Genomic DNA, 14,625 nt, shown 5'->3' with positions numbered 1-14,625 from the left:
GATTTTAAGATCACGGTTTAATTTACATTAGGTAAAGAAACAAAATGCAAACCAAACTGTATCTATTTTGTGTTAAAAACAACAAGTAACATTTAAAACGAAATATTAATAGCTTAAATCATTTGCTAACAGTTTCAACAGCGTGAATAAAAAAAAAACACTAAATAGCATTTGTAGTTGAACTTGTGTTTTACCGTAAAACAAATGGCTAACCAGAAGATGAGCCAATCTGTGTTTTTTACGAACGAGGCCGAAGGAAGTTACAGTTCCCTTACCTAACATGTTCTGTGTGGGAATCCTAATAACGGCGCCATCGTAGTACATATTTGTTGTTTTTATGGTAAACTTTCATGTGCCTCATAAATTGACATAGAGGGTGAGAAATATCTATTTTTTGTACCTGACAATTCATCCAAACTGCATCTCTTTTCAAATTCAGACCCCCAAAATACGACTTTATGGTACCCGGAAGTATTTACAAGTGAAACAATACTGCCATCTAGTGTCTGAAAAGGATCCAGGCTATCAACAGCCTGTTTACTGCAATCACAGTGAGATTAGAAAGAACAACAAGCCATTGGCTTGGAACTCTCTTATCGGTTTAATTAGGCCCAAATTACATAGTTATCTCCTGAAACTTTTTTTCCCCCTCAGAAAATTATAACTGAAAGTTTTACCAAAATGACCTACTAATGTTTTTAGCTATTGAATTCCCCAGGGGGAAAAATATTAACTATAACAAAGTTCGCAGATTTGTCCCGACAGCTCGTAATTGCCAAACTCTCACACTGCGATGTTACAGAAATAAAGTCACGGGTCCAACTTATTGTTGTGTGGGATTCCCAAGAAAGGAGAGACTCAATTTTTATTGAGGTCAATGGAGCTGGAAATGGCCTGGGCCTGTCACTGGGTGTGTGGCACACCGTGGGAAGGCAAAGGAGTTTTAAATGACACCATCTTAATGTATATTTAAGAGCAGAGGAGAGGACTTAACAGTGCATGTCAGCCATAGTCATTATTGTGCGAAAAAAGTGTGTGGGGGGGAGGGAACATTTATTTTCCTTCACTAGAAGCCACAGTCATTGTGTTACATCTTAATAGTGTATTTGGAGATGTAATGATGTTTGTACAGTGCGTGTGCGTGCGTGCGTGCGTGTGTGTGTGTGCGTGCCTTGTGCGTGTGTCGAGCGTGTTTGAGAAACGTTGCACCAGCATGTGTGCTTGTTTCTCTGCACTCGCATCACATAATGACATTTGTGGATACAATGTACATTTTTAACATTAAATCATTGTTGTAAGACTTCATAAAAATGTGTATAGAAAATCAAGAATAAAATAGTTTGCTATTTCTTTTGTGGACTGTCATGCAGAAAAGAAAAACATGTCTCAAATTCTCAGTGTTTTTATTTATTTATTTTGTGTGACAATATACTGCATTTCCTTTTTTTTTGCGTGTGTGTGTTATTGCTTTTACAAACTCTTATTGCCGTAAACACTCCAAACAACCATCAACATTGGTTGTTTGCCAACATATGGACAGGAAGAGAATCCATTTTTATGGAATCAATATGGTTAAATTAAATCAAATGTACTGTAGCTTATTCCTGTGATTTTATATTCCACCAAAGTGCCATAAACATGAAAAAAAAGGAACACATTTATGCTTAACGAGACATTAAAAAAGTTACAAAATACTCGTACATACTGTAGCTCAAAGCACACAATATAATATACATCATAAACCACTGGAAGAGGATTGGATTAAACAAACAAGCAATCTAAAGCAGTCTAATACTGTACAGCAGGGTCACAAGGGCTGTAATTATATGACCTTTGGAGAGTATTGTAGGCCGAGTACGTCACATGATCAACGTCAGTCAACAGTTAGCACCATGGCAGACTGACAGATAAAAACATACACAAACCTTCATTACCCAAGGGAACAATAAACAGACAAATAATAAATGGCCGGAGAAATCAGAATCCTTAAATGCGACCCTGAAAAGATTAGAATGGATGCAACCATTGTAGACCTTGAATTAAAATGTTTTTTCCTTCGTTTAATAAATTTTTTGCTTTTCCTAAGCAGCTCCAATTCCGTATTTTTCCCATCTAGATATGTGGAATTCAACTGTCTTATAACAAACTGTCTGATGTCATCTTACGAAAGAGGCTGTATGTACAAAAAAAAAAAAAAAAAAACAAGATACAAAAGTAACGTAACAAACATTTTCTCAATGGTTGTTATATACACTACATACTCGTTTATGATAAAATTGTATTTTATCATCCATCCATCCATCCATCCATCTCACCATCCATCCATCCATCCATTGTGTTGTTTAGTCGGGGAACCGCTGGCAGGCTTTTTTCCAGCGACAGGCAGTGCACCACTGGTCCTTCCGCTCCACTCCGTACACCTTGCGACATTTTTTGGCCTCCCCACGACCTTTCCTGTAAATGAAATGAGGGCGTTTATATATAAGTCTTCATGTGAGTCTAATGGAAAATAGAAAGAAAAGTCAAATTAAAATGAAAAATCCAATCAGAAAGCAACATTGATGCACAGAGTAATGGTTACTGCTTAGCAGAAGATTGCATTCAATTGAATTAGTTCAAAGTCAAAACAGACAACGAAATTGATCAATAAGATGCAAAACAGAATAGAATGGAAAAAGCTGCCTTGGACAGTGAAGATATTTAAATGATTACTGATTCCCCCCTAGCGGAGACTGCCAGGTCTTAATCGAAGGTAAGGTGTTTATTTTTCTAAAATATACTATCATAAATCCTTATACACAAATAGTTATTTGTAATTAAAATAATATATAAAAATACAATAAATAATAGTACAACTAATATACATTATGAAGTATACACTACTAACCATACTAATGGGCCATATTCTCCAATGTGCTTAAAGCGGAAATCAACCCAAACGTATTTTTATCAGAAATATGTTCGCAGTCGTTTTTAGCCATCTCTGGGGGCGGCCATTTTGTCTTCTGGCGTCTGAAAATGACATCACAACAGCTCACAACGACCAATCACGGCTGACCTGTTTTCTGAATCTGAGCCGTGATTGGTCGTTATTTGTGATGTCATTTTCAGTCGAAAGAAGACAAAATGGCCGCCCCCAGAGATGGCTGAAAACGGGTGGATTAACACTTATTCCACAAACGCAATATTTATCAGAATGCCCTGTTTCAACTAGTGGGCTTTCATAGAACATATTCTTGGAAAAAAATGTTTGCGTTGACTTCCACTTTATTAAGTCTGTCATTTATGTGCATTTACGTATTTATTGCACTCATTAAAATCCAAGACAGTTCTATACCACTGCAAAGTAAAAGCACAACAATAAACATTGTTAGATGAATAACGCTCTTAAATGAGCAATATCATTGTGAAGGTGGAATATTGAATACAGCTAAGATTGTGACAATGCAAAAAATGAATCCAAATTTTAAATGAGTTTTCTGTATATCTGCCCGCCCCAAAATAAGTTGTAGACACACTTTCTGACTTTTAAACATCACAATGAATCTGAATGCAAAAGTACACAGTCTTGTAACATGTCCCCAAATAACGTGAAAAGTGCTTCAGGGCCTTTGCAGTTTGAACAGCACATCTCAAATTTGAGATTCATCGATCCTCCTCCAGAGAGATGGCCATCTCATAAACTGACTAAGTATATATCTTGCGGCTACCAAAGAGAAAATAGGTATTGACTTTTCTGTAGAGGCTATACGGCGTTATGTTGTCATTTGGCATGAGATGTATTTGGACAGCGTGAGCCTCGGTATCGTTTAAATTTCTATGGCAGGCGGGATATGTCGATGGAGCGGCGGCGGATGGAGATATGTGGCGTCTCACCTGAAGGAGCAGTGAGTGCGCGAGGGCGACGCGCTCATTGTTTGGAGCCTGTTCTGTTGCAGCCATTGCTCGCCGACGCTGACGGACCGACAGCGAGGTTTCACCGTCTAGGGGAGACAGAGGCAGAGACCGCGGCAGCTTTTTTTTAATAGATGATGAAGCAAGACCAAAGACTCGCTGTTGCATTTTTCAGGGGCAAAGAAACACAATCAAACTAATACGGATTATGGACTGTGACAATGGCTTTTTAAATTGTGGGCTACAAACCAGAAAAACTACATTAGTCTTTTAAATTGTCTGGAGAAATTGGAAGAAAAGCTCTTCTGAGTTCTCTTCAGATGCTATTTACTACATAACACAGACAGAGATCATAGTCTATTATTAACCAGGAATGGACAAGTTTAATGCTATTTTTCCATCAGCGCAACTGCGGGCCAGAAGGGCCACGCACTTCCTAACTGGATGTATGACAAAAACGTTATTTTAAATATGGACAAAATACATGCAAAATATGTGCTCTTCATTTTTCATAATAAACACAAACAAACACAAATAAAGAGATGTTCTGTTTTGAGCTCTATGACAGGATGAAAGAACAAGAGACGGACACATTGAGGATACCAAGACCCACCTGAGTATTGTTGTGGCCAGAGGCCGCGGCGGGTGCGGTCAAAGTGTGGCAACCTGGACTTCTTGGGGTCGTAGGTGCCTGGGCGGGGCTACAGGCCTATCGAGAAGACACCACATGAACGTCAACTCATTGAGATGAAATGTATTACATGGGCGCATCTCAGTTGTTGCCAGAAAAAAGCAACAATTTGACAACTAAGGCCTTCATCTACGCAGACCTCCACTTGCTACAATGATAAGATGAATGCATCCAGCGAAATATATCTTAGGACAATGAACTAAAAAGAGACTTGGTGAGCATCAACTTCTAGCTACTATTTCGCTTTATCGCTCCCTTACGAAAAAAGGAGGCAACAATCATTTAAATGATAATAAATTGAATTCTTTCATTATATGCACATAAAAAGTGGGGTTTTTAAAATAAATAATACATTTGGACAACAGTGCACTGGTGTTTAACACATCTGCCACACTTTTCTGTTATTCCAGGTATGAATCGAAGCGGCGGCCTTCCTATGTGGAGTTTGCAAGTTCTCAATATAATTCCGCCATTACGCAATACTGAAATAAATACATTTAAAACGAATCCCTGAAAGTTCACGTATGATGTTAATTGACAGACAAAATTGACGGACAATTTTAGTTCATTTTATAAAGATGGGATGGAGTTTCAACTAGTTTTCTTTTTTTTAATAATTTTCATTTTTATTGATTAATTGTGTTATTTTTTTCAGTTATTTTGTTCGTTTTCATTGACTATAACAACCTCTCGCCCGCAGTCAGCCGGGATTGGCCCCAGCTCACCCGTGGAGGTTGTATTTTTATGTATAGACTGTGCATGGGTGAATGTTTCATGTTGGTCCTTCAAAATGACCTGATAGAGATGCTCTGAGTGGATCTGCCAGAAACTGCTGGGGGCTGACTGACTGAGCGGACTGGGCCTGCTTGTGCCCAGGCCGGAGCTGGAATTGGACCTTGGCCTGTGTGCGGGCGGGATCTGAACAGCCAAACCAGTTGATGAGCTGCACGAGGCCCAGCTGAGAGGCGATGCTTGGCCCAAGGCCTGCTGGGCAGGAACGAGCGCAGTGCTGGTTTCCATCGCCTCACAGGATATCTTAGTGAAGTAGAAGTCCTCTTCTCTCTGCGACTGATCTGACCCACTGCTGTCGGGAAAAACAAACCAAAGATTCACTCTTAGCGACGACAATAAAATCCTCACCATTGTGGCCCAGATATCAAATCTCGAAGAGTTTCATCGCGTTGAATAACTAAGTCCTCCACCACTTAAAATTTTTATACCCTCCTGTTTTTTTAATGTTGTTTTCCAGCTCAGAAATAATGTTAAGGGTTCCACTGTCTGCATCAGTCTACAATTGTGAGGTTTCCACGGGATGAAGATGTACAGTTTAAGAAAATAATATACAGGATTCTTAGATCATTATTTCTATAAATCCATTATACAACAAAAATAACACAAAATACATCTTAACATGGGAAACGATTGACAAACTCACCCCAAATGCAGCACTCGGATGTGTCTTTTTATTCCGACGGAAGATGTGAGCACCTTGCCACAATTGGGCCACAGACACTTGTACAAGCCTTTGAAAGAGTTCTGTAACACGGGATGTGGAAAATGTGAAATAAAGGCACAGTATAGCATCGTATTCTTACTGTATAATGTTTTGGAGTGGCTTAGTCAAAGTCAAGACTCAAATTTGACTGAAATGCTGTGGCATCACCTTTAAAAGGCTGTTCATCAAAAACCAACTCCTTGTAACCCAAATCGCTATGGAAGACAGATAACAATGGCAACCAGTAGCACGCTCACAGAAAAAAAATATTGCGATCCTGCACAAGTGCGTACCTTTGGCTTTTTGGCATTAAGCTCCTCCCCCTGCTCCAGCTCCATATTCAGGCCTTCATCCGGGCTGCTATCCATCTCCGGGACGGATGGCGAGGGGGCCGGGCTCACATTGCCGTGATCCCAGCTCCAGTAGCCGCTGCTGCCGCTGTCGGAGAGCTCGCCGCCGCCGCACTCCATGTCAGCTGACGGCGAGGGGCCGACTAGAAGAGGAAAGAGTCACCGTTTATGCCTGCAACATGCCTGCATGTATTTGCAGCTTAATTAAAGATGCCATGCCATTAAAATCCAATGCATGGGAGGGGTAAAAGAAAACAGTGCAAAAGGTGGCCAAATCCAAAAGAAGCTATAAAATTGGGTGGTTATTCAAATTCAATGTTAATTTTAGATAGTGTTCTTGTGGAAATGCTCTCTTGCTTTCTTCTCTGCCCATCATACAGAGAACAGCAGGTGTCCCACATGGGTGCCAAGGTTGTGACGTTTTTTTTCTCTTTATCCACACAGATTTAGCATATTTTTCTCCCTTTTGTTCCCACTCCCTCCCTTGATTGTTTATATTTTATTTAGCACTTAGTCAACATCTATTCTTGCTTTGCTTGAATCTGTGAAAAGAGAAGGAAAACCTAAAAACCTACACTAAGGCAATTTTATTCAAACAGAGCAATAATTCTGCTCAGTCAGTTAGTTAAATGTGTGAACTAGCAGTAATTAGCTAACTTTACATAGTCTATAGAACTTTGCAAATGAGCTATTGTTGTCATAAAACGCGCGGAGGAGGACCCAAAAGCAGGAGGCAAAAATGAAGTGCAATAGAAAGTATTTAATTTAAAGAAAACAAAAAGGCCCATAGGTGGTTTTATGCTACTGACTGTCAACCAGTCCAGGCTGTTCTCCGCCTGTCTACTATAATAGGCTCTCGCTCACCCCCGAGGACAAGCACTATAGAACATGGATGGATGGAAATGTTCAACTCTGGAAACCATGTGACAGACCTGTTCCAGTTTCTGTCTGCAGAGGACTCTGGACCACAGGGTTGCAAGACAGACTTGTCAGGACCATGGCCGCCATGATTTCATCCATCTCCACTGACTCCGGGCTACGGAAACTGGAGACAGCAGAGCTTAGGTTGCAGTCGGACTCTTAAGACCACTCTGACTAATTCTTACAGTGCAACATATCTCTCACCTGTAGGCGGGCTCTTTAGCTGATACCACCAGTGGGTCCGTTGCAGGGGCCCTTGTTTGCAGGGGAGCGGGCCCGATGCTCCAGCCTCGCTCCGGCTCACTCTGCAGGTGGACTGCCTTGTTCTTCTGGATATTTCTGTCCACAAACGAATCTTGGATGCAGTCCTGTGCGTATATCTTCACAAGAGGTGCAAAGGTTAAATTCCAAATGAGCCATTGTTTCAATGTTGATTCACTTCAAACACTACACTTATACGCCAGCAGTGGAGCAAATAATTAAACTCGACTATGGGCTGAGCCGTACACCGGTTATTTCAGCTAAGCTGATTACATAAACCTCAGAATTGGAGTTTGTTATGGTCACAAATAAAGCTGTTGGGAAAATATTTCCTGTCCATCTGTGGTGTCCTGCCTGCAGACAATATGTCTTACAATGGAGGCAGTATGAAAAAGCAGTGAGTGCCAACCTCTGACTAGGCAGTAACAGAGCACCAAGAAAGGATGGGATCACTTCCGTTCTCCACAAGAGTTATAACTGCCGGCATACTGACATGAATAAGGAGAATATTCCAAAGCTCCAATGTTAATTCTAATATAAGCAAAACAACCAAAATATAATCTAAAAAAAAAAAAAGTCACTACATTTGGAGCTACTGTCATTCATCACAAAAACAATCATTAAAAAAAGAATAGTAATGTATTGATTAGCGACGAAGCAAGCAGCTCTCAGATTTGGCATTTAAGTGACCTTGATGCTTGCAAACTGGCTAATTGAATTTTAATTTCAGAACAGCTTGCCCAGAGACATATTTTCAAAAACAGACTGAATTGTTTTACTTGGTTGTTTAATTTCACACTTGATGGATGGGTAGGCACTCCAAAGACCCAACTATTTGTATACGACAAATAAAAAAAGTCATTTTGTGTGTGTGTGTGTGTGTGTCCCCTTTAAAATTCTTTGTCATTAACTAGAATGGGAAACTGATCTCAATCTGTCTTCTCACCACAGCGTTGTGCTGCATGTCAGGTCTGTCGATGGCCTGCATGTGGTAGACGCAAGCCTGCAGTCCTGCTGCTGGTCCGCCTGGCTCGGATTCAGCTCCGTCCTTGGATCTCATAGCTGCCATGGTGCTGCTGCTGTGCAGTGTGGGGACTCAGCAGTCAAGCACAGTGTCAAAACCCCCTGTGGGTGACACACCCGAGAAAGCGTGACATACGAAGCAAACACAATATTTATAAGTGAGCCTGCTGGAATGGGTTACATTTGGTGCAATCAAGTGCATGTCAGTTATGTGTTCCAGGGCAAAAAAACAACAACAACAATAAGTGACCATGACAGATACGGACACAAGTCATTGTTATGAAAAGCAAAAAATCTGTATTATACAAACAAGCATGTGCATTAGAGGTAGAGTGTTATTTACAAGTGAACAATGGTACTATTCATTAATCAACTTGAATTAACAGACAAAAAAGTTAACAATGAGTAATATAAGTTTGTTTTTTTTTACATAAAAAATGTGTAAATAACATGAGTGCCTGACTCCATTAATTGTGTTTGTATGTGCTACTCTAGCATACATACACAAAGATTTGAGAGCTCCATTCTTCAAATGTGTACATCCCTCAAGTTCAATCACAAAAAGGCCAGCCGCTTTTAATGGCCCTTATCTAAATTAGCACTGTGGTCAGTCATTTGGTACATGAATCTCTTTCTAGGTTGCTGATTACAGGACAGCTGATGCAACAATGAGTTCACATCAATATTAAAAGAAGAACGGAATGTACGCCACAAAGTGAGACATGAATAATCATTAAGCAGGACAACTTGCATCACCCCACCTCCCATGTGAACCACCACACGTTTTTTTTTTTGGGGGGGGGGGGTGGTTCGAGCTGAATTCTGAAATGTTACTGAAAACATTGCCTTAAACAGTTGTTAAAGTTTTTATCATGGCGGCAGTTAGACTTGTAACGGATTTAGTAAGTTCACATTTACAGCTGGTATGTGGAAACTTGTTTTGTGTTGTGAAATACTGAACAATTTAATGGTTGTCCAGCATCCTGGAATGGACCTTGCTGGACTTCAGAGGTCCTTCCTTCTCAACTGTGAGCTTGTTGTATCATTGAGAAATTATGTAAAATTGATGGCGTACTCGTTTTAACGGAGTTTATGTAACATTCTGTATTAGAACATTTGTGGAAAGACAGCCCTCTATCTTCCAAAAAATGCTCTCCAATGAATATGATTTTATTGGAAAGATGTAATAAATAATGTATTAAGTTTGGTCATACTGAAATTTATTGACCTAAACAATTGGCTGCTTTGTGGGAATTTCCAAAGCAGTCATTTCATCGCAATTTGAACTTTATTGCAGGAATCTGAACAAAAACACTTTTGAGATATCATGGCCAAATTTAATAGCTTTGAGTAGTTCTCTCCAAACGTGACAAGGCAACATGTCGAATAGATGTCATCTGATGATTCATTATGGACTGTTTGTGCAAGGGTGAAATGGGGCTAATGCTGCATTTACTGATATGGGAATAATCCGAGATAAAATGAGAGACCTCTAAAAACAGGAACTTTCTTTTCTGTTTTGGAATAGTTTATCCTTAATTCCTACGAATAATTTGGGTGCTCAAAGGCTCAATCTCTTTATTTTTATCAAATGCTGAAACTCAACATTTTTTTTGTATCTTAAAAGAACCCTTTGAATTTATTACAAAGCTTGGATGAATTGTCAAATCTGGAATTGTAGGAATATGGAAAAATAAAGTCTATTATTGTATTTTAGCATCTCTTTAATTGAGACCGGTTGCTGTCAGCACTAAAAAACCCACTGTAAAATTGTCCCGCTGAAACAAATTTGCATGGTCATTGTTTGTAGGCGAAGTTCTGCTTTGGCATAGGACATTTTCACCAAACTAGGCCTAAACATGGCGCCAACACCAGTGGAATCAGTTATCTATCTACGCCGCCGGTTTGTATTTTCATTGTGTTGATCCAGCAGTTTTGGGCCAGTAAACAAAGTACTACAAACTGCTACAACATGCAACTCAAGAGCTTTGGGCCATTGTCTATTTGCGGTCAAGCTCTGTACCTATACCCAGTTATAATATAATATAATATAATATAATATAATATAATATAATATAATATAATATAATATAATATAATATAATATAATATAATCTTTTTTCATAGAACATGCTTCATCACTACACCGATTCACTGTTGCGAAAGGATGCTGCTGAACAAAAAGTGATAAAGAATAAACAACATTAATTCCAATTCATTTCTGACCAGGTTTAAGTTATTTTATAAAAAATGGCAGTACTGTAGTCTGTTCTGGACAATGCACTGCTTCATTTTGCAGGAAACTAATAGTCTCAAAGGAATCATATGACAAAATTTGGTCAGTACTAACACAATACAACCTACGTGCGAGTGTAATGCTGAATTTTGATTCGAATTCGAATGAATAGCATGATGGAGAGGCTACTCCTGTCGTTTACTCAACTACTCTGCCGCTCTACAATTCAGTCAAATTTCCCAGCTTCTTTTGTGACCCTGAATGCAGCGTTAAACCCGACACTGCCAAGGCGTTCGACCAATCACATTCGAATATGCGTAGTAAACAAGCGCTATAAATGAGGGCGGGCGCCTACGCCGATTGGCTGACCGCTCATTTCTCGGCACACACCCCCTTTCTGACAACGTGTTGGGACACGAGTTTCGCCGGGAGGCGCTGTGCTGGACGGTGGAATAGTGCCGAAAATAACCGTGTTTTCAGGCTAATACACTCATAAAAAGGGACGCAACACATTAGATCACCAGCGTGGCAAATCACACTTCGATAAAAATGGTAAAGCAAACGAGTGTGTGTCAATATTGCGACTAGAATGGCGTGGGGAAAAAAATAACGTCATCAGCCAAAGCCCCGTTAGGCTGAGAAAGTGCGGCTAGAATCATAAATACACGAGAAGAAATCAGTTCAACTCGAATGCACTAACATTTTTATGAAAACACCTTGCATGTTTGTTTACATTCTGCGGCAAATTCGACGCACTTGCATACAAAAATTGAATCTCGAATCTGCAAGTACAAATATATGATACACCCCTTTGTTTACATGTGTTGTTTTCACGACTCGACGCCTAATCGATGACTAAATGCAATATTAAGCATTGAGCAAAGCAAAGTTGCACTACATCACCGATCTCCACCCGGCAACGCAACCCCACCCCCTCCCCCTTCGGGCACGCAGTTTAAGCAAAAACAATATTTGCATGCACTGTGTTCAACCAGTCTTATGCGGTGGAAAACAAACATTCTTGTACTTACTCGTCGATCAAGACGGTCGAACCGTCCTTTTGTTGCTGTAGCGGCGGTCGTCGCCTGTCCCGCCGCTCGCCAGCCGCCAGAGTGCCGGGGGAAGGAAAGGAAGAAGGGGGTTGGTCTGTGGTACGTGCGTCTACGTGTGTCTGTTTGCTGGAGCAATGCCGGGCTGACAGCTGGCCACGCAGCCCTCATAGCAACATACGAAGTACGGCCGTAAGGGCTTAGCTCAGAATCATTACATATCCGACCTGGTTAGGATTCAGGACCTACAAACCATAAAATACGTATTATTATTAATATTTGTATTATTATTGGTAGTAGTGGTAGTAGTAGTTGTTGTTGTTGTTGTTGTTGTTGTTGTTGTTGTTGTTATTTCCACTGTCTGATCTGGAGGCCATTAGCAGCCAGATGCATTTTTTTCCGGGGGGGGTCCTTGCATATTTTAACAATAAAAATAAATTCAATTAAAAAAGGTAATACAAGTTTAATGTTACAAGTAATCACACGTTTACATTTTTGGAAATGAAAACTTGCTAACGCAGTTAGAAAATAACCATTTGCTTATAAAACTCTGCTTTCTAATTGCCATGGTAGTATTATAATGCAAAATGACATTGCTATCACAGTCACAATTCACTCTATGAACTTAACGAATATTCAACAAGGACAAAATGATTCTTCTAATACGTGCGCTTATAGCGGCTGTCAAGATGTGACGTCACAGAAAACAGTCTATTCTGCCTTTGCAAAGACACTGTTGCTCAATTTTTTGTGACTGGGATGTATGTACAGTAACTATATGTTCATCATTACAGTTGTAGTACAGAGTTCATCGTAATGCATAAGAAGTGTTTCTGACATTTTGGTTGCCTTATTCTGTAGCGAGTATTTGAATAGAATTGGCTTTTCTTGGTCCCGTAATGGAGAAATTCAGGTTCTATAGAATCAAAGTGAAAAATAGAAGCACACAAGAATAATATCTAATTCAAAATACCGGTATCTAGGTACAAAAGTTACAGTAACAGTTGTACAAGTCATAATTGCAATGGAAGGCAGATGATTAACTATTAGTATATACAGCACTGGAATAATGATCATTGATGCACTTATACTAAGTATAAATTCTAAGCCTGTTTTGTTGAACTCAACAGGTGGACGCACAGATTATATAGTAAGTGTGCCTTCTGCCATCTAGTGGAGGAGTATTTCATTGCTCTGTCTGCCACTATACGTAACTAGTACAGATAGATGCACAAAGATACATTATTAGTAGTAAATAAATGTTGGGTTTTTTTTGGGGGGGGGTGGCAATTAAGTGAAACGGGAACATTTCCCGTGGCACAGTTGATGATCATGGCACACGAATGTACCACGGAATAGTGGTTGGGAATCAGCTGTATTAGACTGTGCAGGTGTACTTTATGTTGTGGTTCATTGATCCATCTATTTTCTATATCCTCATTAGGGTCACGGGTGAGCTGGAGCCTATCACAGCTGACTTCGGGTGAGAGGCGGGATCCACCCCGGACTGCTTGCCAGCCAATTGCATGGCGCTCACTGTATGATGTGCAGTGAATGAATTCCATAGCATGTCAGCAACTATGAGGATTATTTGTGCCTTTAAAACCAATACTAAGCTAAAACTATTTCCTATCGGCTATCATGCTGATTAATTCGAGTCATACACTTTCTATCCCCACAACCGCATATAATATGACCAAATGTACGTACTGTAAGTGAGCACACATTATATTGTCTGGCCCTTTATTCACCCCATAAAGCAAGATGAGTTGCCCACAGGGAGATCAAATGCGACTGACCTGAGTGTGCATGTGTGTGTGTGAGAGAGAGAGAGAGAGAGAGAGAGAGAGCAGATTAGTGTCGACTGTCTGCACCCTCTCCGCCAGACATGCAGTCAGCAAGGATTTTCTGGTCTGAGCACTGCCTCACAAAGAAGGAGAGGAAACCAATCCTAGTCCCAATCTCATCCCTAAACCAGACACAATTAATTTGGATCTGTGTTACCGTAATGACACCCACTAACATTAGACTTGCTTGAGAGTGATGCTATTAACGGCCATAGGAAAATAGAGTGCAACTGAAAGCTGTTTCAATCTTTTTTTAATTTTTTTTATATATAAATTAGTGGTGCTTTTATTTTTGGAATTTCCAGATACATAAATCTACAAATCCAAATCTACAAAGCATCTCGACTGGTAGGGCATACTCAGGTGCACCTTCTAGGACCCTGCTGAAAGTGTAGAGCTGGTCCACTGTTCCACTGCCAGGACAACGAAAACAAAAAATGATCTTATAGTTATCCATCCATCCATTATCGATACCGCTTCTCCTCACAAGGGTGTGCTGGAGCCTATCCCAGCTGTCTTCAGGCAGTAGGCGGACGACACCCTGAACTGGTTGCCAGCCAATTGCAGATCCTAGAGTTATGTTATTAACCAAATAAATCAGAAAGCGCAAATATGTCATGACAATATTCCAAAGGGAACATTCACTACAATGTGGCAAGCGACAAAAAATAGCTTGACACCACTGCGGTCGAGGCATGGAGGGGTTTACGATATTTATTTGTACATGTATACTTATACCTACCCGGTACCTTATTTTAAATTTATTTTAAACCGTCTAAAAATAGAGCTTCACACACTTGTGGCCTGCCCCATAACCTCCCATTTATCCTCACCGCCCATATCCTCTCCTCCCAACTT

General features: G+C 40.1%; 2 protein-coding genes across 4 annotated transcripts in view; both read right to left on the bottom strand.

Annotated features, from left to right (window-relative positions):
• LOC147127978 (serine/threonine-protein kinase pdik1l-B) overlaps positions 1–455 on the bottom strand; it is a 40,389-nt gene extending 39,934 nt beyond the window's left edge. Inside the window, exon 1 of one of the 2 annotated variants that reach the window (XR_015083750.1) lies at positions 401–455. The gene's annotated coding sequence lies outside the window, so the exon portion shown is untranslated. Of the gene's footprint in view, positions 1–275 lie in introns of both variants that reach the window. The other variant, XR_015083749.1, reaches the window with a different exon arrangement.
• Positions 456–1,391: 936 nt separating this feature from the next.
• znf395b (zinc finger protein 395b) lies at positions 1,392–12,278 on the bottom strand. 2 transcript variants are annotated; one of them, XM_086018208.1, is made up of 10 exons: positions 11,903–12,278; positions 8,559–8,737; positions 7,556–7,731; positions 7,363–7,475; positions 6,374–6,573; positions 6,021–6,121; positions 5,381–5,666; positions 4,508–4,603; positions 3,877–3,983; positions 1,392–2,454 (listed from the first exon to the last, which is right to left on the bottom strand). In XM_086018208.1, exons 2-10 carry the CDS (start codon positions 8,679–8,681, stop codon positions 2,343–2,345), a joined length of 1,314 nt encoding a protein of 437 aa, XP_085874334.1. In that variant the 5' UTR covers positions 8,682–8,737; positions 11,903–12,278; the 3' UTR covers positions 1,392–2,342. The 2 variants fall into 2 exon arrangements, with proteins under 2 accessions (XP_085874334.1, XP_085874333.1); XM_086018207.1 differs by having other exon boundaries at positions 5,381–5,669; positions 11,903–12,267.
• Positions 12,279–14,625: the final 2,347 nt, after the last annotated feature.

This window comes from Filicampus tigris, chromosome 20, assembly GCF_054856515.1.
Source record: "Filicampus tigris isolate MCC_2025a chromosome 20, RoL_Ftig_1.0, whole genome shotgun sequence".
NCBI lineage: Eukaryota > Metazoa > Chordata > Actinopteri > Syngnathiformes > Syngnathidae > Filicampus > Filicampus tigris.
This window is presented reverse-complemented; position numbering and strand designations above follow the sequence as displayed.

Coding starts and splice junctions, on each gene's coding strand:
- znf395b (XM_086018207.1), bottom strand. CDS start 8,681: ATGGCAGCTATGAGATCCAAGGACGGAGCTGAATCCGAGCCAGGCGGA. Junction 5,670..6,020: donor ATCCGAGTGCTGCATTTGGG/GTGAGTTTGTCA, acceptor TTTTCCCGACAG/CAGTGGGTCAGATCAGTCGC. Junction 4,604..5,380: donor ACTCAGAGCATCTCTATCAG/GTCATTTTGAAG, acceptor TCTTCTCGATAG/GCCTGTAGCCCCGCCCAGGC.